The 26235-nt window shown below is 35.5% G+C and overlaps 4 protein-coding genes across 4 annotated transcripts; 3 read left to right on the top strand and 1 right to left on the bottom strand.

Moving 5' to 3' along the window:
* Positions 1-1087: 1087 nt before the first annotated feature.
* On the top strand, positions 1088-5234 carry LOC140769241 (prohibitin-1, mitochondrial-like). The gene is made up of 6 exons (XM_073109891.1): positions 1088-1227; positions 1309-1542; positions 2046-2162; positions 3036-3206; positions 3338-3550; positions 4794-5234. The coding sequence occupies exons 2-6, from the start codon at positions 1369-1371 to the stop codon at positions 4992-4994; spliced, it is 876 nt and encodes a 291-aa protein (XP_072965992.1). The 5' UTR covers positions 1088-1227; positions 1309-1368; the 3' UTR covers positions 4995-5234.
* A 1727-nt stretch (positions 5235-6961) lies between these two features.
* On the bottom strand, positions 6962-10434 carry LOC140768816 (uncharacterized). Its single transcript, XM_073109239.1, has 4 exons — positions 9007-10434; positions 8713-8939; positions 7566-7904; positions 6962-7358 (listed from the first exon to the last, which is right to left on the bottom strand). Exons 3-4 carry the CDS (start codon positions 7842-7844, stop codon positions 7212-7214), a joined length of 426 nt encoding a protein of 141 aa, XP_072965340.1. The 5' UTR covers positions 7845-7904; positions 8713-8939; positions 9007-10434; the 3' UTR covers positions 6962-7211.
* Positions 10435-13286: 2852 nt separating this feature from the next.
* LOC140769324 (protein KTI12 homolog) lies at positions 13287-19433 on the top strand. Its single transcript, XM_073109996.1, has 9 exons — positions 13287-13553; positions 14783-14886; positions 14985-15041; positions 15902-15987; positions 16384-16469; positions 17574-17689; positions 18389-18439; positions 18516-18604; positions 19029-19433. Exons 1-9 carry the CDS (start codon positions 13400-13402, stop codon positions 19192-19194), a joined length of 909 nt encoding a protein of 302 aa, XP_072966097.1. The 5' UTR covers positions 13287-13399; the 3' UTR covers positions 19195-19433.
* A 1499-nt stretch (positions 19434-20932) lies between these two features.
* LOC140768502 (large ribosomal subunit protein uL3y-like) lies at positions 20933-25598 on the top strand. The gene is made up of 6 exons (XM_073108794.1): positions 20933-21044; positions 22691-22796; positions 23895-24005; positions 24148-24452; positions 24674-25083; positions 25175-25598. Exons 2-6 carry the CDS (start codon positions 22712-22714, stop codon positions 25431-25433), a joined length of 1170 nt encoding a protein of 389 aa, XP_072964895.1. The 5' UTR covers positions 20933-21044; positions 22691-22711; the 3' UTR covers positions 25434-25598.
* The last annotated feature ends 637 nt before the right edge of the window (positions 25599-26235 follow it).

Below are 26235 nucleotides of genomic sequence, written 5' to 3'. Positions count from 1 at the left end.
AGAGTGCTTTAGTGTTATACATTTACTTATTCAATTTTATAAAGTAAAGTGAATGAAAATTAGTTTTAAGGAACTATAACGATAGTAGAAGATAAATAAATGTGAGTATAGTATCATATTAACTATTTATTAAATGTTGGTTGATATATAAGTTTCATTTACACTTTGGAAAAAGTATCAAATTTCATTTTGGCTTGGGGGCCTAAGAGTAGTCGTTTATATGGATAAAGTAATTTATGCAAGCTAACTCAATCACATAAGCTCAACCACATAAGCAAAGTTCGGTTTGGTTCACGCATGGGTCAAGATTCAACTCGAAAAGATTCAGTTATGTCTAGCTAGAAGATACGTCAATGCATCCGTTTAAGAGAAGTAAGATCAGCATTCTCTATTTCAAAAGTGAATTGGATTAGTTTTTGTGACCGTTTGAATCAAATTTTTTCTAACACTGCGAAAAAATATTACATAGTCGAGAAGATCAAAATGTTATAAAATTAATAAAAATAAATCCACATGAAAATGAGAAATAATTTATTATCCAGCTAAGTGGGGTTTAATAATAACAAGATTGAGCTTAATACTAAATATATATATATTTTTATACTAGATGTATATTTTTTTTATAATGAAATGCACAAAAAATTTTATTTTTATTTTTTTTGAAAAGTAAAGGGGTTTGCAAATGCCCTACGTTATATAATTTTTATTGATTATTTTAAAAATTATAATTCTTACTTATATTATAATTTTTTGAAAACAAATTGTAGCATAATTGGAAATACTAAGGTGCACGTCTTGACTTTTAAACAATTATATAAGTTGAACTAAGATGACTTCTATCCTCTATGCATTGAGAGTAGTCTTCTGTTTTCATAACTTTGTTGTATGATTAATGACCAAAATATAATTCAAATTATTCTACAATGATGTTGCCACGTCAGAATCCCGGCTCTAATGAGCTAGTTTGCGCCACGTCACTATATTACAAGAAATATATAAAACGAGCTATGAGCACATAATTTTCTTGCAGTAATTATTTATAATTTTATTGCTACAATTCCATATTTAATACCATTTTCCCGTGTTCTCTAGCTCGTCTTTTACTCGTTAGCACAAGTTTTCTCATGTCGTCATAATTTATCTACACACTCAATCTCATCTTCCAGAACCCCGCCGCAAAACCCTAAAACCCTAAAACCCCTCACCGCTCGACCGCATCGCCGCCCGGTGAGCTCTCTCTCCCTCCCTCCACTCTCTCTTCTACCTCCTTTTCGGCGTAATCCGTGATTATTTCTCATTTCTTTCTAGGGATTTTAGCGCTTCCGACGAAGCGAGAAGAGATCGAGATCTGGAGAGGGGGAGAGAAAGATGAACTTTAATAACGTGAAGGTACCGAAGGTTCCTGGATCGGGGGCGGCGACGCTGGTGAAGGTGGCGCTCATCGGCGGCACCGTCGTCTACGCCGCTCTTAACAGCCTCTACAATGTCGAGGGTGGTCACCGCGCCATCGTCTTCAACCGTATTCAGGGAATCAAGGACAAGGTCTTCTTTTCTCTCTCGCAATTTCTAATTGGCTCGATCTTTGATCCTTTAGTTTGTATTTGATTGCCTCCGGTGGTTTCGTATTTTGTTCCTTTATCTTCTGTTTTCTGTGTAATATATGTACCAAATTTCGTTCTTTTGCACGACGTGATTAGTAAGATGACGTGAGTTGATCATCATTGCTTTGGGAGCTAGAGGTTCCTGTCGTAATGTAGTTGATTTGGTGCTTGCTAGACGGGCAGGAAGTTTGTAGGATTTGCTGTATCGTCATTTTTGGTCCACTATCTTTTGGCTACTGAATATAGGAAAATTTTACTGAACTGAAAATAATACTTCTATTGCTTTTAACGAGTGAAATGGTTCATATTTTTGACTACTGGATGCTTTAGATTGGTATATTTTGTGCCCCTTGATATGGTTTTTGCTATATCCTTTTTTTCTTTTCTTTTCTTTTACTGAGAACCATCCAGTTGTTCTTAACGTCAAGGAAACGTTTTATCCAGGTATACCCTGAAGGAACACATTTGATAATTCCCTGGTTCGAGAGGCCTATCATTTATGATGTCCGTGCTCGACCCCATCTTGTAGAGAGTACTTCTGGAAGCCGTGATCTTCAAATGGTACCTTTTACTCAATTCACAACGTATTTCTATGGTAGGAATTTCATGTGTTTTCGTTATTGTGGCCTATTTACCTAGTCTGCAACATGTGCTGGGTAGCCAATAGCGATCTTTAAATTTCAGAATATATATTGCAAACTTGGTTTATAGGAGCTGCATTTGTCAATATTTCAATTTTTTCCCCTGCAAATACATTAAATACTGATCTTTCATGGTGAAGAATTCCTCTGTTGAATATTTTGAAAGAAGATATTCCATTTTGTGCATAGTCTCTTGCTATTACCCGTTCCATGTTTTGCATGACTTCAATTTGGAAGCTGTGATCCGCAAATGGTATTTATGATCATTTCTGACATATACATCTTTAGTTGGAAATGTGAGTTTTATAGCTTGAAGGGTTTCTTATCTAGTTTGTGGTGTGTGGTAGTCAAATATGATCCTAAAGCTTCTGAATTTTTCTTTACTGGCGAAACTTTACTCACAGGAGGTATTCATCAATAATTCAATTTGTCTGCAGGACATTAAATATTGCTTTTGGATGTTATTTATTCATTCCTTGTTATTCCTCTATTGAATTTTTGAAACACGGTGCATTCTTTTGTTATCAGTCATTCCATATTGTGCAAGACTTATATCGGAGGAAGTGTTTATTGAGCTTTTTAACTTACAATTTAATTTTATGTACCTGTATTGTCAAATTATTCTTTCAATCCTTCTAAATAGCTTGCTAGATCAGTACATTCATGTGGGCGTTGGACTGTAAAACTGTAATAAAAGTTAGGGACGGGCCTATGTTGTTCTCGCAATGCTATGCTCTTCCATTGCCAATTGATATATAACACCAGTTTTGTTGAAGCTCTTTTGTCTTGACAGGTGAGAATTGGTCTTAGGGTTCTTACCCGTCCTCTGCCAGAGAAACTACCTACAATATATCGAACCCTTGGGGAGAACTATAATGAGAGAGTTTTGCCTTCAATTATTCATGAGACTTTGAAAGCTGTGGTCGCACAATACAATGCTAGCCAGCTGATCACACAAAGAGAGGTGTCTTATTTTTCTCACCTATTTAAGAACTTTTGTATACACATTATAAATTGGGTTGATATCAAACTGTAGGAAATATGATAGGTTTAGATGATTGATATCAATTGAAGAATGCCATTATTTTTATCTAGACTGTTAGTAGGGAAATTCGGAAGATACTGACGGATAGGGCCCGGAACTTCAATATGGCGCTGGATGACGTGTCCATTACAAGCCTCAGCTTTGGGAAGGAGTTTACACTTGCAATCGAAGCTAAACAAGTTGCAGCACAAGATGCTGAGCGTGCTAAGTTCATTGTTGAAAAAGCAGAGCAAGACAAGAAAAGTGCAATTATAAGAGCCCAGGTGAGAAAATCTATATATCGTTCAAGATGCTATCCCCTGGTTTTATACTAAGATTTTTGGTTTTAATTGAATCGCATTTTCCTTGAATGCATTTTTCTTGCTTTACCTAATTAGTTGTCACAAGTTCTTCTTGGGGTAAGTGATGGGAAGATAAATAAGGTTGGTGGGCAATAAGTAGGTAGCACTGTATTGCGAGTTATCCTTAGTTTGAATCAGAAGTGTGAGGGTAATACAATAGCTTCTGAGTGTTCTTTATATGTCTACTAAACTGTGTTCATCATTTAATCGTTAATTGTGTGTTAGTAGGAATGCAATATATTCTCTTAGTCTTCTGTGAGGTCCATAAGTTTTGTTTACTTTCTTGGAAAGTGTAAGGGAAAAGTAAGGGCTGTTTCATATGCTGCTACACCCACACCCACCCTATGCTGCTCCACCAATCACAATGATGTCTTTTGTTCCATGAGTGCATTAATCTTGTCTTGTGTGGATTGTGAGACCTGGTGATGCGGATATGCACATTAAGTCAATAGGAAGAGGGTGGGTGGGAGTTGGTAATGGAAGCAAAGAGAATATAGCAAGGGAACTACCATTCATGAGTGGGAAATCTATTAGTTCAGAGTAGCTATAGATTTATAATGTCTTTGCCAACAGAAGCTTTGTGCAAAGTACCAAAGCAAAAGATTCACACAACCATGGAATTCCTTATGCGGGAATGGCAGGTTTTTGACGATGCCTGAATTATTTTGTACCTGTCAGCAGATTAAGACTAGGCAATATGGGTTGGCTAAAGTTGTTATCAGTTACATTCTGAAAGTTATATCAGATTAATCAAGTTTTACCCTAAAATTTGCATTCCAGGGCTTATTTGTCTGTATGACAGGGTAAATCTTATCTTAACTGTTAATTCTAAAAACTAATACATCATAAAGTTTGTTAGCACTGTCTAGTTATGGTCTGTGAAAAGGAAAGTAAGAAAGAAAGCACTTTTTGTCTTACCAATAATATGTTGTTGGAGCAAGAGAAAGGCTTTTTAGAATGGGATTGAGATGAGAGAATATCCCCTTATGGCTACAGCTTGAAATATTGTTGTGAAGTAACTTGAATAATTGCAAAGTGCCTTCTAAAGTTGACACAGCATCCAGGATACAACCTTATTGCAATATTTTATTAATGAAGTAAATATGATAATTTTATCTCAAAGACATGCTAAGTTAAGCAAATATTGTTCTTCTCGAGTTTGCAGGGTGAGGCAAAGAGTGCAGAGCTTATTGGTGATGCAATTTCCAGCAACCCAGCTTTTCTTGCTTTAAGGCAGATCGAAGCTGCAAGAGAAATAGCTCATACAATTGCAAACTCATCCAACAAGGCGTTCCTCAACGCTAATGATCTGTTGCTGAATCTTCAGCAGTTGAATGTGGAGAATCCAACCAAACAGAAGAAGTGAAAAGTCATTCGTCCTCCTGTTTTTAGTTCCATGACATTAGAGAACTTTCAAATGGAATGCGATTCCACCGGAAGTGTATAACCTGAATTTCCTGATCAAGTAGCTTTTATATTTTGCTGGAGCAGAATTTTGAAACCTGCCCTTTTTCAATTTGCAGATCAATGTATTTGTTGTCATCTCATGGATTTCAGTAAGTCAGTTCTAAAACTTTTTGCAGGATGATCTCTTGCCTTTCTATTCCGTGACTCTGTGATCATCTGAAAGTGATATTTGTGTAGGGTTTAGTCTGGTGTATCCCAATACTGCTCTGCATGTCTAATATCGGAAACCTGTTATTAAAATTTTGCATTTCATTTCATGTTGAACTTAGGAAGATCTTTGGTGTCATGTTTCTGAAAATCTCTGTGATACTAGAAACGTATCGTTCGAGAGTTGTGAGTTTATTTTATTTTATTTATTTCTTTGTTCGTATTCTCTTTCTCGTGTCAGATTTTTTGGTTCTCATATAATTGCCACAAAGCTCTTTTTTTTTAACTAAAATATATTTTTAGATTAGCCATCACGGTATAATAAGCCTCTCTAGAAGCAGAGATAAAAAGCTGAACAGGCTTAGCATGAAAATCTCCAACCCAGTTATAATTGTAACCTAAGAATCTTCAACATAAATAATCTTATAATTTTGATAATTATGAGTTAGGTTAATAATATCATTAGTAAGACTTTGATGCCATTTACCATGTTGACAGGTAGTACCGAGTCTGACTTGATCCATAGGTATAGCAATAGCAATGTTCCTGTCAAGTAGCACAGGAGAGCCTCGTGATTCGTGAATGCCCACAACTTTTGTGTATACTGTAAAGAAGAGAACGAGCTAAAGTTGCTACACCGGACCCTGCAATAATTGAAGTGTAGTTAGTTTGTCGGACTATAAATAAAGTTTGCCCCCACCAAACTTGACTTGGACTTGGCTTGGCTCATGAATGGGTTCAAAAACTCCCACACAGTGGAAGACTGGTGAGGGATGGACTCGGCTTCCAGGTTGCAGACTAAGAAGCCAGACTCATGTAAGTATGTAACAAGCGGATATTGACTAAGTGCACTCAATTTTTTTTTTAATAAAATATTATAACTGTCATTATAGTCTTTAAAATATTATAATTATCACTCAAATATTCCAACTCTTTGATACTTGCCAATAGAGTTAATTTTTTTGATGGAATGTTGATAGAATATTTAAATTAGATGATTATTAGAGTTATTAATTACATGAAAAAGATTAAAATACACTTCATTTTTTTTTAAAGTTTAGAATATAAAATATTTACCAACGTTTTTTTTTTCTAAGAAAAATATGATTTCTTTTTGTACTATGATATAGGGGCGGTATTAGATAGCTTTAAAATTATTTTAAATAATTAGTACATGTGCAAAATGGTTTTATGCTTATCTAAGTTAGTATTAACGGTGATTATCTAGAAGGTCTTAAAGTTTGGTATCTGTACTTAAAGAAGGTCTTAAAGTTTTAACAATAAAAGCATTGGAATTTTATTGAGAATTAAGTGCATCTATTTTCTAAGACATTGTGTAGAAGAGCCCAAATTTGCTACTTTAGAAAATTAATTATGTAAAAATCCTTTTTCTTTTTGGATAAAAAGAGAAGTCAATTGGAGCTTATGAAATCATAAGTTTGTTTGCTTTGAGTTTAGAGACTTCTGATTCAAGAATCTCTAAACTAGTTCAATAATTAAATACTTTTTCTAAACTAGTTCAAACCTAACCGGAGATCCTTTTGGTTGTCAGGAACATAGTTTATTCGCAGCGACCAATATTTATTTGACACGTGCCAGACAATTTTGTACCCAAGGACAGCAAATTCAAAAGCAATATTCTATGTGCTTTTAAAATCTTTATTTGCTATTTATCCAGAAGCAGATTATTAACATGAAGGAAACTTCTAATCTGATCTTATCACCGACAATTAACTCTCATCTCAGCCACCTCGAGATTTCTTGCAATAAACTGATAGATGGAGGTGGAAAGTTGCAGTAAACCAAAAATGCAATTTAAATTTCAACTCAGAAAAACAATGGGCCTTTCATATTAACAGTGGGAATAATCACATCACGTAGAAGCAGAGTGAAGTGTGAATTTGATGGTCATGACACACAGAGTTGCAGTTCCTTTGCTTCCTCCCTCTGCAATGGAACTTTTGGAAGGTTATTGAGGATCAAAGAAGTCGTGATCGTGCGGAGGCCAATGTATCCCTTCCCTTGAGCAAGGAAGAGGAGCTGGTTGAGCGAGATAGGTTGGATAGCGCTGCCCTGGCATCAGAACTGAGACATCAGAGGAGAACAGGGACTCCACCTGACATTAAGCAGATTGGCACTATCAATTCTTCATTCTGAAAACACAATGCTATACGTATAGATAGATAGATTTGGAGCATAAAGTTTGTGGAGGATAAGAGTGGCAGATGAATCCATCTATTAAGGATTCAGCATAGGAAGAAATTTTCGATAAAGAAGGAATGTTTGAGAGGCCTGCATTGTGTTACCATTGCATTGAACATACCGTCGCGGGGCAGCGAATCTTCTCAAGTGATTGAGCTTCTGGTTGTCCTTGCTCAGGGTCATCGTTTTCGTGACTAAGAAAAGAAGCCCTTGGTCTGATTAGATGCTCAAATATGGCCATGATGAGGAACATGGAAATTAGTATGGCAGTGGCAGCAAATCCAAAAGAAATGGCATTTGAGGATGTGCCGAAGTCCTTCAGAGAAGCATCTCTATCACTTGTCTCCGAGGAAGTCGGGTCTCCAGTCCATGACCTTGCTCTCTCACCAAAGTCATTCATGGTATTCCGAGTCTATTTCCAGGCAGGATGACAGATATCAGTTGGCTGACTGCTCTTTTCCTGTGTGATGATGTAGTTTGTGGATTAAGAATGGAAGAGATTATCTGATAACCTTTCATGGGATGTAAGCAAATATGCATTTGAAGCTAAGATACATTGGCTACAAGTTTCATAAACAAAGCAACGGTAAACTGGATCAGATATTGTAAATTACTCTCATGAACTGAACAGAATAACTACAAGGTTTCATAATTTAAGACAAACTTCCTAATAGACTATCTAACCCATGCAAAATGTCTACATATTTATAGAGCATTATTATATGCAGCCAAAAGTCTAGCATTGCTGTGATTCGACCAAAAAATATCAGTACTTGCAAATTAACAACAAAAAGTCCAGTAGCAATTATAAGTTTTCTATTAGCATCTTGCTTCTGCTTGTATATCATTTATCAGCTTATTGTGTGTCTGCCAGTTGACACAGGAAGTCTGCTATGCAACTAGCAAGGAAGACAAATAATATAAAGCTACTTCCTTCTTATATTGCTTATTATAGTCTACAATGTTGATATTTCAGAAGCTTCAAACCAGACTCCTGGAAAATAGATTAATAATGTCAGTGACCAAGTATTTAGCAAGAACAGGATAATAAATCAATACTAACTCTTATCATGTAAACGCATCGAACATTGCAATAAGAAATTCTTGTCTTCACATTTTTTTTTACACACGAAAGATCCGAAATTCGTCACAAAGACACTTGCAGCATATTATCATTCTGTTAATGATAGATGAGTAGACTTGGTTCAGAGGGAATAGAAAATTCACCTGCCTGAAGCTCCAGTTCCATTCAAACACTAATTGATTACCTGAAAAGAAGAAGTCCTCCTGCTAGTACTACTATTTTTGGCAACCAACACTTCCACAAGATGTAATCAATGAGCAACCTGCGCGTCTTCAGTATCCCTTGCCGTTCTCTGAGTGGTGCTTCTTTCCACTCTTAATACAAAACCAGTACTGCGGTACTAAGAGATGTATAGCAATTAATTGCAAGCATGAGTGGAGGGCTTGATTGGTTGTTTAAAAGGCCAATGCTCTGTTCCAAAAGATCAGTTAGGCAATGTCATGGTAACAAAAAGATGCAGCAGAGTGCAGTAACCTACATACTTCCAACCACCAGCCATGAAAAGAAAAGCTGCTATACAGGATATTGATTTCATGCTACGAAAGGCTGCAACCATGGCCCAAAATAATTTCAAAATCACAGTTAGAGCTATCTAAAAGTGTGATATGATCCCACACAGTAACAAATAAAGGACTCCAACTGGAGGAAAAGAAGAGGGGGATATGAGCTTAGAGATCTTACAAATATATACTGCCAGGGTAACATGATTCAATAGAGGAAAGGGAGAGCGTCACCTAAAAAGACTCAAATGGTCTAGGCATGACAAAGATATAAAAGAGAAAGGAAGGGATTAGCAAATTTTTTCACCTTGATGATGATGCCTGCTATAAGGGGCCATAGGTCCTTGTTGGCAACAAGAAAAGCCAATGTAGCAAAAATACCCATTTGGACTTCTAATGGGAGCATCAAGAAAAGGCAAATAGAATTTGCAAAAGATTGCTAAGGATCAAGCACCCTTTGCTTTGAAGGCAATATTTATGAGCAAGCACAAGAAATGCTATAATTACGACGCACACTATAAGGAGAGAAGAAAGACAAGGAAGCAATGGTCTTTTGAGGTTATAATGCATTTCATGGTCCACCATTAACATGTCAATAACTGTGTCTCAGAAGGTAAAAGCTCACCAAGGCCATACTAACTTGTAATGTATACTTTGCTTTTCATTTTGGATTGAGGTACATCCTCATTTATCATATTTCAGATTTAAGAAGGTTGGTATCTTACTCTAAATTAAGAAAAACATCGACAACTATGGACCTAATGGTCGAGATCTTCAACTCACATAACTTGATGAATTCAGGCTTTTCTATTAATGTAGGATGAAAGACCTCATAATTCATGCAATCCACACACAGCAGAACCTAGCTCAGTTGAGCCTTATCTTCCTGGAACTAAAATACACAGAAAACTATGAGAAATGACAATCCTCAGACTATATTACACTTGCAGACTATGATGCAGTAAAATAAGGCATAAAAATATTGTACTAATACCAACTTTTTCTCAGAAATCAGAAGGAAGGAAACTAATTTATGCACTAGGGTCTTTAAAGGAATTAGCATATTGCCATAACCTAGGTCAATTCAATCCCAAAAGGAAAGGGTCCCCACAAGAAGAACAAGACATAAAGTAGAAACCAAATAAGTAAAGCATATCTTTGGAGCTCTTCTTCTTTTTTTCTTGCATTTGAACCCCAAACACAAGCAATCATTCACAAGAAACAAAATCCTGAAGGGAAATGATAACAAGAACAAAAACCATTATCTTATTGAGTTGTCTGTAATTGACAGAAGGAAGCATGAAGGCAGAATAGATCTTCTTGAGAAAAAGAACAAAATTTTAAAAATATTAGTAAGGCCTACAAATTAGCATCAAAGAATCAAACAACAAGAAAAGAGCAGATAAAGACACAACATTTGGGGAACTGAAGCTAAAAAACTGCTACATTTCAAATAACCAATGCATAAACAACAATTTAATGGGTCCCCTGAGAATCGGAGACAGTCTGGTATTTGCAAGTCAGAAACCAACAGTAAGCAAGATTGGGTCACAATATACCACTGTACACTTGTAAATAGCCACCAAAATATACCAAAATCTACTAAGGAGGGGAAGAAAAGGGCAGAGAAAGAATTAGTATGATGAAATGTAAACACTCTTCTTCTTTTTTTTCTGCAAATTTTATGGCTGAGTTAGTAAATTTTCATCCCATCACAGAGAACCTTTTGAGGAATGATGATCCTAGGAGGAATAGGAGACAGAATTAATGCAAAATGTTAGAAGTAGTGATACTTAAACAAATAAATTAGAGAAAGTAGAGGTACTTGTGTAATTGTGTTGCAGTGATTCCAGAGACCACTTGCATGTGGAGGAGGGCTCACATGTTTCTTTTCTCTCCAAAAGAAAGGAAGGTGGGGACTGGGGACCAAGTTGAAGGTATTATTTTGAGGGGAAAAGGAAAAGGAAATGCAGGCAAGATATCGAAAAGGAAAAAGATCTGAAGACTTCCCAGAGAAGAGAGTTTCTCTCCTCGATAAGTTATAAATATTTAAATTAATCATAGGGGGAACAAAAAAAGTTAACTCTCTTTGATATATATAGATTGTCATCTGGTAAAAGATTCACCAAATGCCACTCTCTAACTTTATGAGATAATTAGAACTCATAATCTTGACATGGATTAATACATAGATATGTTTACAGTGGTCAGCTTATTGAGAAGAGAGATACAGGATGTGGACAGGAGGAATCAGAGGTTAAGAAAACTAAAAATAGTAGACTCCTGCTTTTGGGAGTCTGATCTCTTTCATTGCAAGATAACAAAAAAAGATGAATAATAGTGATCAGCTATATAATTCAAAGTTTTGTGTCTAAATAGATATTTAACATGGTATTAGTATAAACTCTTTTGTTTTCTAGAGATCAAATTCTTATTTACTTTTATTTTTAATATCTATTATAGTGCAGTATAGGAGGACATATACCAAATGTTCTTTTTTCTAGAGTTGGTAGAGGGATAGATTTGTTGAAAGCAAACGACGAGAAGTCCATCTTCAAAATTACTCCTAGGAGTGACAGAGGAAGACGGCAGAAGCATAGTTCGAAGTTCCATTTCGGTTTTAATTTTGGCTTGATCAAAAAATAAAATATTTCAGTTTTCGTTTTGGCTTGATTAAAAAATAAAATATTTCGATCGGTTTCAATTCTTTTTTTTTTTTAATCAATTTTGGACCTCTTTAATGAATGCATCACGTAAAGTCTAATAACATTAAGAAATAAGGTTGATATTGAGTTATACCTTCCACTGAGGGAGGGGACAAAAATTCAAACCATGAAAAGAAATTAACAAGTTCTCATTATTTATACAAATGTTTAAGTACCATTCACCATTAATTGAGAATCAGATTGTTATCTTAGTCACTAATTAAACTTAACTATACCAAAAATCTACTAAAATGTTTTTTAATCTAACTTGGCCTGACACATAAAGTTTTTTTTTTTTTTTTTTACATAGATGTTTTTAAGAGAACCCGTTTGGCAGGTCTAAGATTAATATAATGATTACGAGTTAATACACAGAATGAGAAGGGGAATAGGGCAACGACCCTTTGGCATATGTTTCACACTTAGCTACAATAGAAAAAATTATAAAGAAAGCAAATAGAGTGCAATGCAGGCATTAGAACAATAGGTTAGTCTTTGGCTTCGTCATGATCCACTAATTAAAGACACATGCATATGATCTCTAAGGGCAAGAGAAAAAACATGACAATATTGATGAAAGGTTTTCACCTATAAATATCAACTCACTAATAAAGCAAGAAAAAAATATACAATGCCTGATGGGCGAATAAACTATCTCCTCTTAAACCACAGCATAAGCTAGAAATTTGACATGTTGATCTAATACCGTAAAAACTTTTCCCAAATCCATAACACATATACACACCCTAACTTCTCCGTAACTACTGCCCAAGTCTATCATATTTGTTGGTAGCTGAAGCATGAGATAATAACGACAACAATGATGAGGGAGGAGATAAAAGGCAGCAAGGAAGAGAGAAGAGCAAAGAGAAAGAGAGATCAAATGGAAAAAAAATAAGAGGAAAAAGAAAAAAAATGATAGAATAAAGGAAAAGGAAGAACCTTATGCTACGAGAAAGCCATGGTAACCATACATAACGACAATAATGATGAGGGAGGAGATAAAAGACAGTAAGGAAGAGAGAAGAGCAAAGAGAAAGAGAGATCAAATGGAAGAAAAATAAGGGAAAAAAATGATAGAATAAAGGAAAAAGAAGAACCTCATGCTACGAGGAAGCTATGGTAGCCATACATGACAGGGCGGGAAAACTCACTTCTAAGCCTATTCGATACCCTTGTGCGTAGTATAACTTATATAAATCTGCAAATGCAATGTTTTACTGCTTAAATACTTCAACAATTATATGAGTAAATGGAAGGATATAATAATCAGACTGTACAAAAAATACATTTTTTTTATGTGTGTGGAGATTGTGAACATTTATTTGTGTTGGAAACTAAGAAAACGTTTCCTTTGTAACATTTAATTCCATTAGGAACTCTCGTGTGAACCTTGAACAGGGTGTTATTGGAATAATTCTAGAAAAGTACGAATTAAATTAGTAATTATTAAAAGGTTCTTAGCCTTTAGCCTTTAGGCTTTAGGGCGAGCTCGAACAGGGTGCTACAAGGCTTAACTAGAAAACCACGGTCCGTCTTGCGTTATCGGATCGCTTAACGCGAGCTCGAATTGATATTATTGTTTTTAGGAGATTTATTAGTCTCTTCTCTTTTTAAGATTCGAAGTGCTTTAGGGCTTTCTTTTCCCTTCGCTTCTTGGATTTTAATGGCGCTCGTGGTGATCTGCGGGCAGCCCTGCAGCGGGAAATCGACGGCGGCTATCTGCCTTGCCGAGGCTCTCCAGGACGCGGAGGCCAAACTGACCGTCAGGATCATCGATGAGTCCTCTCTCCATCTAGGCCGCAACCAGAGCTACGCCGGTGAGTATATCTCTCTGAGTGATGTGATTACGTTGTTGCTCACTTATAACTTTGGTAGTTTCACTATATCTTGGATTTAAATTGGAAGCGAATAGGCCACAGGAGCATTAGACCAACTAACTACTCGATTAGATGCTAAAAGGTGCTTCCTTTATCATTATAATACGGTTTCTTGATTTGGTGAAGGGAGAGGAGGAAAATTTTGGATGAATGCTTTATTATTTAGTTAATCATGGCGAGTAAGACAGAGACTTGAAGCATTGTCTATTATCTGTTCACGAGATTGATCACGGACTAATAACTGATCCGTGGCCTCCAATTAATTGAAGCTATTAAGAACAAACTTTCTTCACCATGAATGACATTCTTAACCTATAATTATACTACTAAAACATATTTCGTATGTTTAATCTAGCGGTTGTGCAAATTTGAAAGACACCGAAAAGGGTTTTCAAATGCTGAGGCTGAGCTCAATGTACATATTGGGAAGTATAAGATGAAATTTACACCATAGCTCAGGTTAGGTTGGCATCTATTAGAGTCTAAAGAAGTTCTAAAGATCATCTTGGATATTTTAGTTACTTTCTTTTACAGCATCATGTTTTGTGAGCATGACATGTTTGTCTTATAGTTAGCCTTGGGACAACTTTATAGCTGTGTTCATGTGCATATATAATGTTGAGGAATGTGTAGTCTACGCTGGGCTCATGGGGCTGGTATGGAGTGCTTCTCCTTTCATGATGAGTATTTGACTTTTACGGTCTTTCACCAAACAATACAAATTGGCATTCATATGCCCAAAATAATTTAACTATGATCGAGCAGAATAATGAGCTGCTACATATTGTGTCTATACTCTTGACAATCCATGTTGAAAGAAAATGGGAGCTACATCCATAGGCGGTGAATGTGATAAAAGTGGAAGCTACCAAAAAGTGGTTGAATGCTCTTGAAACCTAAATTTTAAGTTATGCAGCTGGGGTGTTCATAGAGGCTCTAACCGTAAGTTGAGAGCAAAATAGTGAGATGCTATATGAATTAAATCTAAACAAAGTCGTTAGTCATAGATCCTCCTCTTGAAAGGAAAAGATGTACTTGAACTTCAAAAAGTTTAATCCTTCACTTATCATAAATTGCTACATGCCATCAAATTCATGTTTTATATAGTTTATCTAGGAAACAAAAAAGAATCTTGTGTTTCATATTCTTCTTGGTCCTTTTATTTCTAGATATGGTTGTGGAGAAAAACTTAAGGGGTGTTCTTAGATCAGAAGTTGATAGATCCTTATCAAAAGACAATATAATTATTGTGGACTCTCTGAACAACATAAAGGTGAGAAAGGTGTTCTTCAATTGCTTATTTTACTTGGAATTAATCATACTACTTATCTAATATATGAATGATTGCATGTTTCTTTGTTCAAAATGCAGGGTTATAGATACGAATTATGGTGCCTTGCTCGAGCTGCTGGCCTTAGATATTGTGTGGTAATGCTTTAGCAATTAACATGGATGTGGTTTTGTTATTGCTCTTAGCTATGTGTTTGAATGTTGTCATAACTTCTGCTGATTATTTACAGACTGCCCTGGTACTTTGCCATACTTGTTAATATTATTACATGGCCTAGCACTTCCATTATATGTGTTGTCAAGTTGATTCCTCTTGGTGATTTACGGGCAGTATGATTTCTTTCCGATACCTTATTGAACACTTTCTGTAGCCTTCTGTTATATTTCTCATTTCTAATCCCATTTACTTGACTTCTTGAGGTACTTTACATTAACTTGGAAAGGGTAAGTTTGATTGCAAATGTTGTATTATCCTCACTTCCTATAAGATTTGGAAACCTTTTTTTTTTATCTTTCCTAATTTTCAAGTGCTTTCAGTAAGTACCACAATCCTAAATTTGGATTTCATGACCATCTACCTTTTAGAGGCATTGGCATCTGCTTTAATTGATCTGTGATTGGAAGTAATTTTCTTATTGTCCAATTTTTTGTTTATTTTTAATTTAAAAACTTGGAATAGGCACAGGTATAACAGTTCCATTACGCAGATGGTTTCCAACCTTTTATCTTTAGGTGATTAATATCAGCATAAGAAGCTGAGGAGGTAAATAATCTCTTCGTCTAAGATGATAAGCTCGAAATAGTTTACCTACGAAACATGTAGATAATCAATTTGAGATTCAACTGTAGAGGAAGGATCTTATAGGAAAGAGGACATAAAGGATAGAAAGGGTTACACTGCCGAGCTCTATTTGATTATTGATGTGGCTTTGTGTTAGTATGAATGTATGATAGAAAAACAGAAAGCGATTTATTTACTTGTAATGTTTATTTTTCAGCTTTTCTGCGATACAGAAGAAAACGGTTGTAGGGAGTGGAATAACAAGCGTGGTGAAATGGGTGAATCAACTTACGATACTAGGATGTAAGTAAAGATTATCTTCTTTTACATTTCTCTGTGATCTGCATCATAAGCATCACTTTTCTGCTACATTTGAAAGGTTGTTATCCCAATTCCTTCTGAAGGAGCTGCATAAACCCACTTTTCTTTATATGCAGATTGCATTTACATATGATCAGTATATAGTCCCGATATAGGAAAGATTATTCATACTTCAGACATTAAATTTTCAGCAGGGCGCAACCAAGAAAGTGTTTTTGTTTATCTCTCATGTCAAAAGTCTACCAGACCAGCTTGTTACTTATTGTTATGTCTTCACTTGCTAATTATTGTTTAGCTTTTCATTAAAATATTTCTCCTGTTTAGATTGATTCATCAGATAATCTTGGGCAAGAATTAACTCACAATCTACTTGTACAGATTTGAAGATTTGATCCGAAGATTTGAGAAACCAGATAGACGAAATCGGTGGGATTCTCCACTTTTTGAATTATTTCCATCGAGAGGTATTGAATTGCTTAATGCCTTTTTAAATTGTCAATATTATATCTAACTAATTAACATAGAGACCAATGTTATCAAGTAGCATTTCTGACCTGATTGGCTGCCAATCTATCAGGTATTATCTGAAGAAAAATATTTGGATGTTATGGCCTCACCATTCTCTCCCACGTTGACTGCTCCTAATGCGTTACAGATAATGAGACCCCTACTATGCAATGGTGGACCTATCATGTAGATGAATAATATCCTAAGGAAATAAAGAAGAGATAGATATTGAGGGGTAGACGACTACATGGTTAAAGAAGATATTGTTCTCATTCATCGAGATCATAGATCCTAATTTTGAGCCACCTAATATCCTCTTTATAAGGAATTGAACTTACCCCATATGTGTCCTAAATTGTGACAAACTCTTCAGATAAAAAGCTAAAGCAAATCTGAATCTACACTGTTTTAACTTTAGCTAGAATCACAGTGGATAAGTTAACACTTTTCTTTAGTTATTTGAGTCCCACATGGAATCTTATTACTATGTCAATAAAAAGGACTCTTACAGCGACCATTTAGATCGCTAGTGCTTCTGTTGAATGTCACAGAAAATCAAGGGGAAATGACTTGTAAATGCGCCAAAAAAATATAGGACTCTACAGTAGTGCCATCAGGCTACCAGGATGAACCTTAAGAAGACTAACCTACTGTTCATTTTATTCTAAAGCTGAGATCTTGCTTCCTTCTCGTTTGACTTGTATCCAAGTATAGAAGAACACTTTGGATAGCTTCTTAGAGAATTTAATAAGATAATTGAAAAAGTAATGACAGCTATATATTGTCTGGAGGCCCTTCAGTTTTCTTTCTCAGTGAAGGACTTCTATGTATAATGGAAAATTTCTTCTTTCCCTTTTCGATGCAAAAGGCTGCCTTTAGTACATACTTCTGGTTTCGTTGCATGACCATTCAGGTTATCTCATTATTTGAATACCTGAATATGGCAGCCAACTTGCCATTATGCCTTCTTAAATGTGTCAAACTCGCTAATGTCTTTCCTAACAGATGCTTAATAATCTCAAGTATTTCTTTTGACTTGCCTTCTCTTAATCCTTCTGAAGATGGAATAAAGCAGTCATCTCCTGTCATTGAGGAGGCTGTCTCCTACTTGACAAAAAAGGTGGATTCAAAAACAAGAGATGTTAGAGTTCTTCAGCCTACTATAGCAACTCAGAGTGTAAGTAGTAACCTTTTCTATTATTTGATATTGTCCAATTGTATGAGTATTTTATATTTGATATATTTCAATCACATGAACATTTTAACTCTTTCAAGATCCTGTTTGCAAGTTAGACCACTTTCCTGTTGCTGTAACTAAAGGTAGTATTTATAAAACCTATTCACCATGATTATCCACCGTAATGCTTGTATGTTTTGATATTCATGCACTCATGCCTTGCTTCTATAGCATTGTAGGATGAGGAAGAGGAAAGCTATAAATCATGTAGCTAAAGAAGTTATAGTGAACCTTATTAGGAGGATCTTTTTGCAGTTTCTTGGAAAGCTAGGTATTGTACACTTAAAATGTCAACATAGTTTTAAGTGTGACCAAGTATGGTAACACTATGGTGCCTGTTGATGCGAGTGCTCAGAAATCCTATATGCTGAGAATATCAAACTCCACATTCTCCTGCCGTATCTTTTCATAGTTTTACGGCGTTACAAGACCCAGGGAGGTTATGAATGTGGGGATGATTAATGATCTTTATCCATAAGTTTAATTTGTCGAGCATTTGCCTGCTGCATTTTGCTTGCCGTGTATTTTATTACATTAATTTGTCAGTGATTGTGTATTTGTAATACTAATATGCCCTTGCTTGTTTTGATTTTATAATGCAATATCCATATGATTGAAGATTCTTCCTAACTGTTTCAGGCACGTAAAACAGAGGCTAATTCCCTATATGAAATGGATAGAGCAACACAGGTACCTTTTCAACATTCTTTTTTTTTTCCTGAATTTATGGAGAAAGGTTCAGCTCACATCCTCTGATTCTTTCCAGGAAGTGATCAATGCAATTGTTGAAGCACAGTCTTGTCTCTTTGGAGGTCCCATGAACAAAATATCTCTTGGAGATCATTTACCAACCATATCCTTTTTGACAAAAGACTAAATGCTGGTTGCATATATTATATTGTGTTTTGCTTGTTACACCTTAGTTAATCTACTTCTAACTCCCAACTTCTTACCTAACCTACACCAGCTGCAACGAGTGTATCTTTCCTACTCTATTAACTTGGTATGCAAAAGACGTTCCAAGATCATCTTTTCATTCAATACCTTGTTTGGATGCCAAGAAACCAATCAGTTGCTGGCCAGATCTAAGTGTTAAATCTTTCTAGCTGATTTTCAACAGTTTCATCTCTATTACAAACTCTTTTATAAGACTAAGAAATTTTTGTAATTGTATTAGTTTGCTGCTTTAGTTGGTCCTTTTATCCTTTTCTTTTCTTTGTGTAAGCAATTCCTTTTTATTTTTCCCCAAATGTAGTAGACCTTAACTGTCAATGCACATCGACATCCAAAGATCAGTTGGGTTGCCCGAGCTCCGCAGCCTGCGACGCACCTTCATAAAGTTGGCAGGGCAGTACAGTTTGAGTGGGCCTCCCCCACCTACAGATGCAGATAGTGCAAAGAGGATGTTTATAGACTACCTAAACAGAGAAATTGCAGCTGCATAGGGCCTGTGGCAAAAATTGATACTAGTAAACTGTTGTATAATTTTCACCTGTTCTGCATGATAAGATTATGCTTCAAGGAATGTGCAGTGCTGTGGGTTATCAAATGAATCAATTTTGATAAGATTTAAAAGGAATTACATCTGGTATATCCTGTACATTCTGTTCATCATTTGCAGATTGAATGGTGCAACCCTTTGATAAATTGTTTGAATTTGATGAATAAAGAGATTTTTTTATTAGTTTTTCTTTCTCATTTTCTGGTGGAATTAATCCCATTTCTACGGAGCAATGTAAATAATTTAACAACAATAATAACATGCTGCTACTAGTAGTATCAGTGGAACGGATTCTAAATAGATTTTTATTGACTTCATTGGAACTAAATCTGACCGTTTTCCTTATGTTTCTTTTCCTAACTTACCCTTTCTTATCTTCCTTATTTATTTATAGCCCTTGGCTATAACACACTCTCTCAACACCATAAGTCTTTTATTATATCTTTTTAACTCTTGGGAGGATGGTGATTGAGTTTTTGAAGACAATGGTGATCCTTTTATCCCTGCGCTGATTGCCAACTCTTTTCGATACTGTGGAAAGCTACGAACGATCTCATGTTCCAAGCTATTAAGCATCCTCCTGTTCACATTGTGGTTAGAAAAAATTGTAGCCTTCTCCATGGATTATTGTAACCTGACTACTGATGGGATCAGGCTGCAGGGGTCCATTCGGATTCGGTGATCTCCACCTTGTGACTTGTGAGGATTTCATCACCCTTAAATCTTAATTCGGACGAGGCCTTTGGTACATGGACTAATCAGGCCAGTGCTGGATTTTCCAAGGAACTTATCTGGGTGTCGTATTTTTTGCAGGTGCCTCTCCTATTTGAGCTATATTTGTGCTCTTCATTGAAGCGTGAGTGAAACAATCTTACATCAAAGCAACAATAGATCTGTCTAAATCTAATAGATATTTTTGAGAACTAGACTGGCTAAATCATAAGCTGTATTATTATTAGTCCTACTCGTAAAAGAGATATGGATTATTGTTGTATTATTGTTGGCCCTACTCGTAAAGGAGATATGGTTCGACATATATATTTTTATTCACCTAAGACATTCTCTAATCACTACAGTGATAGTCCATTCTAGATGATTATTTGGGATCACTGATAGCATTGACAATAATCATGCAGTCACTAAAAATGAATCACCTGATAGGCTTTGACCATACAACTTATTATTGAAAACATTTTGACTATCAAGAACTATTTTGAACAAACTATTTTTAGTCATGTTTATATGAAAGCTAACTAGATAGCTTGTAATTTGAATACTAGTGATTTCCAGGGGTATTTCTCACCTCTTGTTCTAACCATTATTCTCTCTCTCTCCGGATAGATCAGACTGTCTTGTTCATAGAGTTTTTTTTCATAGCATCTAAGTACTCTTCTTTTATAAGAAAAAAAAATAAGAATACAACCTTTCACTCTGTTTTATTTAATGTATATTTTTTAAGATAAAAAATGTAAATAAATTTTTTTTTTTTTTTCAAAGAGACCCTAAATTTCTTAATAGAAAAAAACCAAAACAGGCCTCTTTCGCCTATCGGATCCGGATCAGAAGTTCTGCGACCCGAATCCACTGCATAGGGTAGATCAACCCTCCGCAAGCTGCAACCCTTACGATTGCAACAGCTGAAAGATTAGCCGTTCGTTTCTAAATTCTAGGGTTTTGTCTTGGGGAGCGCTGATCTCCACCGTCCGCATCACTATAAGTATAACGCCAGCGAACCCGGTTCTTCCATTGCGGCGTCTCATTTCACCCTCTTCTTTTCCATCTCTTGCGAGCGAGGTACTATCCATACATTCTCGTTTCTGCTGATTTCTCTCTTGATTCTATCGAAAGACTCAGTCCTTTATTCAAGGCCGAGTTGGTCTTTATGAAATCTCCGGTGTTATTTCGGTGTTTGGGTTAGACTAGAGCTAAAGATCTAAACTTTGAGATTCCAATTAGTTTATATTTTTATTTGACAACATTCATTGCTTTCTCTTAGAAGATCTCACTCGTATTTGGACAAGATCAATATTTTTAAGAAGCCAATACAACTATTTTTTTTTAAAATCTTTGCGCGACTTAAATCCAGTTGAAGTTATGAAATTGTAAAAAGAGATTCTGTTTGTAGACTCGATACCTTCTGGGGTTATTTTTTTATTATAATTATTTGATGAATCTTTGAAGGCGGTCAATTTGTTTTGTAAGATACGAACGTGGGATTGTTCAATCTCAAGAATGGTTTTTACACTAAACGTATTCATTTGAATAAACGTGAGTGCCTTATTTCTGTTAAGTTTGATATGAAAGAGAGCATTTGTGAATCAAGTACTATGTTAATTGATGTTTATGGTGAGTTTTTGCTATCTTATAGTTGTTTTTTCTTTTTACTTTTTGTAAACCTCTATAACAAACATTAGATCTACTGTGGTTCGACTTGTTTTTTAAGTATTTATTTTGTGAGATTCAAATGACATTATGTGAAATTTATCAAATTAATTTTCTTTTGTCATGATAGTAAGGAGATATTTTTTGGGTGTTTTTTTTTTCATTTCTATGATATCTTTATTTTTCTAACCTGAGCTACTTCCTATTGTCTTTTATATAGATGTATCAATATGTACAAATATAAATTTCTCCTGGTTGCATCCTATTTTTCATATGATATTTTGAATAATTTTTTTTTGTCAAAGCATGCAAATATCTCCATTTCTGGTTGTGGCTAAACTGTCCTCCAAAAATAATTTGGTGATTAATCAAGGCTGGAGTCTCGGAAAGGCTCTTCTTACCAATACCAATAGATGTGTTATTGGGAAGGCTTACAAGGGAGCCCGAGAATTGGCAGAATATTTGCCATAGGCCTTTGGTTGTGGAGGCAGTTTTTGCCATCATTACCTGATGTGGTGGTTCTTTGCTAATGCTTTGTCATAATATATTTACTTGTATCAAGGTAACTGACTATTTATTATAGTAATTTAGATTTGAATGGAGCTATATTACCTTATTGACCTATTTCTTATTTTTGGCCAAATGACCTTTGAGGGTTTATATCAGTATAGCATTTTATTTGTGTATGAGAAATTGCAATAACAAATACTATTTGGTTCTCAACTTAAAGTACAAATTGCTACTTATCTTAGTTATATTAGCTATTCCTTTCCTGGTCTTTGTTATGTTTAACAAGTGAATTAGTTCTTACACAACACATGGCCTGGCATTTTCAAACCATTCAATAAAAGTGCTTACCAGAGGATATTAGGATGCTTGGGAGATCTGTTTAACACATTATAGTTATATTGGTTTTGCTGGTACAATCTTGACGATGTGAACAATGTGTTGTAGTCATACTTGTGGCATACATGGTTTTCTTTGTATCTAAATTTGGGTGATTCTTCTTTCTATACTTAGCCTATTTCTTTAGGATTTTTTCGATCATTGTGTAACAGAGAGCTAGAAGGTCAACCATCATGTCGCATCGCAAATTTGAGCATCCACGCCATGGCTCTCTTGGGTTCCTTCCTAGGAAAAGGGCCTCACGCCATAGAGGAAAAGGTTCATTCTTCCTTAGGCTATAATATCTGCATCTTTTCATGGCATATGCTTTTTGGAAGTAACAGAATATGCAGCTATGTTTATTTTGATAATATATATCCTTTTTGAAACTTTATTCTTTGTGTAAAAGGAAGATAAGTATACTGGTGCCATTAAGTACAGTGCACAAGCACAACAATGCATCTAAAGCATGATTATTATTGGATGCCACAGTACTCCTAATCATGTTTTCTGTAACAAGTGAAATGGAGTTGTTAGTTCTGCCATAATGATCTGTGATTCAGCTACCTTTTAAGTATTATAATGCGGGTTAGATTTTGTAAATCAAGTCGAGTCATGTTTGTTGTTTTACTGAATTAGTGAACTAAAAGCGTTGCTTAAGCCAAAATTGGATTTGGTTATTTATAACACAACAAACTGGTTGTCTTTCTAAAATCAATAGGTATCTGGATTTTAGTCTGGATATGTCGCGCTTAGTCAGTTTACGGTAAGAACCACTCTTATCAAATAACAAAGTTTGCTTGAAAGTGACCCATGTTGTTTACTTGATGTGAGCATTGGTGCATCGATCATTGACATTATGAATAATTTGATTAAATTCACCTTATAATATTGAGACTTCTTTGCTTCATGTATTTATGAAATACCACAGTTGAAGGAGTGGTTTCACACATTCAATCACATATTGGTTGAATTTGATTTTCTTACTTTATTGGTATTCATCTCTTCTAAGTTTTAGACAAGAGAACAAATATCATTAAAGTAAAAAAGTAAGTACTTCAATCACAGCTTGGTTAAGTTTAGCATAAGTCAGGCCTTTTTTCATCTGTCATAATCTGCAGCTCAAATATGTAAAGAAGTTATAGATGAAATTGTAGATTAAAACATATCTTGCTCCATTGGATATAATTGTAATGTTCCTATTTATAATGAGTTAGCGTCTTTCTTAAAGTATCAACCATAAGTTCGAATAATTTTGATCCTGCCTCTAATTTCCTAATGGTTATCCTGAAGTTTATTCCTTATCCATAATCAATTTGTTAGTTTTGGTGTAATTGAATTCTTTATTAATATTGTTGCCTTTTGGTCTGAGTGCAGTGAAATCCTTCCCAAAGGATGATCCAAGCAAGCCGCCACGTCTAACTGCCTTTCTAGCGTACAAAGCTGGGATGACTCATATTGTAAGGGATGTTGAAAAACCTGGATCAAGTAAGTCAATTTTTCATTATCAGAGTAAATGTTAAATCATTAGTGCATCTTTCTCTTTCTTGTCTGTGAATTTTTCTGGGATGGCTAGTTCATAGTTTGATCTTTTGCCTACTTGGTCATGTTTTTATTCATTTGTATGTAGAGCTTCATAAGAAGGAGACTTGTGAGGCAGTGACAGTGATCGAAGCACCGCCGATGGTGGTTGTTGGTGTTGTTGGCTATGTGAAGACACCTAGAGGACTTCGCTCTTTGAACACTGTATGGGCTCAGCATCTTAGCGAAGAGGTGAGAAGGAGGTTTTACAAGAACTGGTACAAGTCAAAGAAAACAGCATTTACCAAATATTCAAAGAAGTACGAAAGTGAAGATGGGAAAAAGGATATTCAGGCACAATTGGAGAAGATGAAAAAATATGCCACTGTTGTTCGTGTTTTGGCTCACACTCAGGTAATGCTACATTTTTTCTTTATCTGAGTATGATTTTGTTCGAGTAATTTTTATGGCTGACCATTCAGTGGTGGTAGATATACTTGTAGTTTACTTATTTTTAAATTCATGTTCTGTTTTTCTGATAAGCTAAATGTTCTTCCGGAGCAAAGTTATAGAACTCTCTTGGTCTGAAACTTGACTGACATGTGCTCTGCCTCTTTGGCATGCACTATCTTTAGATTAGAAAGATGAAGGGCTTGAAACAGAAGAAGGCACATCTGATGGAAATCCAAGTGAACGGTGGAAGTGTTGCTGAGAAGGTTGACTATGCATATGGCTGCTTTGAGAAGCAAATTCCTGTAGATGCTATTTTTCAGAAGGATGAGATGATTGACATCATAGGAGTTACCAAGGGTAAGGGGTATGAAGGCGTGGTGACTCGCTGGGGTGTAACTCGTCTTCCTCGCAAAACCCACCGTGGTCTGAGGAAGGTTGCTTGCATTGGTGCTTGGCATCCTGCAAGGGTTTCATATACTGTGGCTAGGGCTGGACAGAATGGTTACCACCACCGCACAGAGATGAATAAGAAGATCTACAAGCTCGGAAAAGCTGGTGAGGAGTCTCACACGGCCATCACTGAGTATGACAGGTTAGAGACCGATATGTCTTGTAATTTTATCCAGTCCTTTACAGTGCTAGAAACAGTATCACAATATAAACAATGTTTACTCAATTTGCAGGACTGATAAGGAGATCACTCCAATGGGAGGATTCCCACACTATGGAGTGGTCAAGGATGACTATTTACTAATCAAGGGGTGCTGTGTTGGACCAAAGAAGCGTGTTGTCACCCTGAGGCAATCACTGCTGAAGCAAACTTCACGATTGGCTATGGAGGAGATCAAGCTCAAGTTCATCGACACCTCTTCGAAGTTTGGGCATGGCCGTTTCCAGACTACTGAGGAGAAGGCCAAGTTCTATGGAAGGATGAAGGCTTGATTGATTAATTACTTTTGCGTCTTTAGAACTTCACCTTTATGCTAGTTTTGTTTTACTCTCTGATTTTACCTCCGGCTTGTGAGAATCAAAATAGACCATCTTTGAGATTTCAAGTTAATGTGTAGTATTGCTCAGTGATTAATAAGATCGTTGTCACTTTTTTCATGCTCATAAACTAAACCGGGTACCAGAGGCAAATCGTAATTATGAACACTAAACTAAGTCTATCGAATAAAATTATGTTGTAAGATAAAAAGGCTGCCAAGTTTGTATTCTGCGTCAACGAGCAAACTAAGGTTGTTATTTAGGTGGCTTTTGGTTTAAGTCAATGGATTTTTCTTAAACATCAGTAATTCATTTCTGAGAGATTTCTTTTGATGTGCATTCGAATTATTATTAAATTATACATATATATATTGTTAAAATAATTTTTTTATAATATTAACATTAAATACTATCACATATATTTATTTTCTTCTAAATTATATTTCACTTTTTTATATCATATAAAGGAATAATGGCACTCATATTTTCTTAATTTCTCCAGAAATCAAAGCTTAGTAAGCTATCTTACCACGCTATATTGATGACTAATTAAATATATATATATATATATATATATATATATATATATATTCGTAAATTATTACTGGCATATAAGCTTACAACGATCTGCTTTCAAGGAACTATCTATATAAGGCCACTTTTGGGCTTATTAACTCACAAGCCCGCAAAATTACTGGAAGCTCACAGCTTTTAGCAATAATACATAATCTCTTATGCAGGTAATTGCATTCGTTGG

The sequence above is a fragment of the Typha angustifolia genome, chromosome 10 (genome assembly GCF_048772165.1).
Source record: "Typha angustifolia cultivar Huaian chromosome 10, ASM4877216v1, whole genome shotgun sequence".
NCBI lineage: Eukaryota > Viridiplantae > Streptophyta > Magnoliopsida > Poales > Typhaceae > Typha > Typha angustifolia.
Note: the sequence above shows the minus strand (reverse complement) of the source record. Positions and strands in the feature narration are given on the sequence as shown.

What these genes read in the sequence shown, in the direction of transcription:
- LOC140769324 (XM_073109996.1), top strand. Translation starts at nt 13,400, where the DNA reads ATGGCGCTCGTGGTGATCTGCGGGCAGCCCTGCAGCGGGAAATCGACG. An exon ending in CTGGCCTTAGATATTGTGTG is followed by an intron (nt 15,042 to 15,901) that starts GTAATGCTTTAG and finishes TTTATTTTTCAG; the next exon opens with CTTTTCTGCGATACAGAAGA. An exon ending in TGAATTATTTCCATCGAGAG is followed by an intron (nt 16,470 to 17,573) that starts GTATTGAATTGC and finishes ATCCTTCTGAAG; the next exon opens with ATGGAATAAAGCAGTCATCT.
- LOC140768816 (XM_073109239.1), bottom strand. Translation starts at nt 7,844, where the DNA reads ATGAATGACTTTGGTGAGAGAGCAAGGTCATGGACTGGAGACCCGACT. An exon ending in AGATTCGCTGCCCCGCGACG is followed by an intron (nt 7,359 to 7,565) that starts GTATGTTCAATG and finishes GCTTAATGTCAG; the next exon opens with GTGGAGTCCCTGTTCTCCTC.
- LOC140769241 (XM_073109891.1), top strand. Translation starts at nt 1,369, where the DNA reads ATGAACTTTAATAACGTGAAGGTACCGAAGGTTCCTGGATCGGGGGCG. An exon ending in GAAGCCGTGATCTTCAAATG is followed by an intron (nt 2,163 to 3,035) that starts GTACCTTTTACT and finishes TTGTCTTGACAG; the next exon opens with GTGAGAATTGGTCTTAGGGT. An exon ending in GTGCAATTATAAGAGCCCAG is followed by an intron (nt 3,551 to 4,793) that starts GTGAGAAAATCT and finishes TCGAGTTTGCAG; the next exon opens with GGTGAGGCAAAGAGTGCAGA.
- LOC140768502 (XM_073108794.1), top strand. Translation starts at nt 22,712, where the DNA reads ATGTCGCATCGCAAATTTGAGCATCCACGCCATGGCTCTCTTGGGTTC. An exon ending in CTCACGCCATAGAGGAAAAG is followed by an intron (nt 22,797 to 23,894) that starts GTTCATTCTTCC and finishes GTCTGAGTGCAG; the next exon opens with TGAAATCCTTCCCAAAGGAT. An exon ending in TGTTGAAAAACCTGGATCAA is followed by an intron (nt 24,006 to 24,147) that starts GTAAGTCAATTT and finishes ATTTGTATGTAG; the next exon opens with AGCTTCATAAGAAGGAGACT.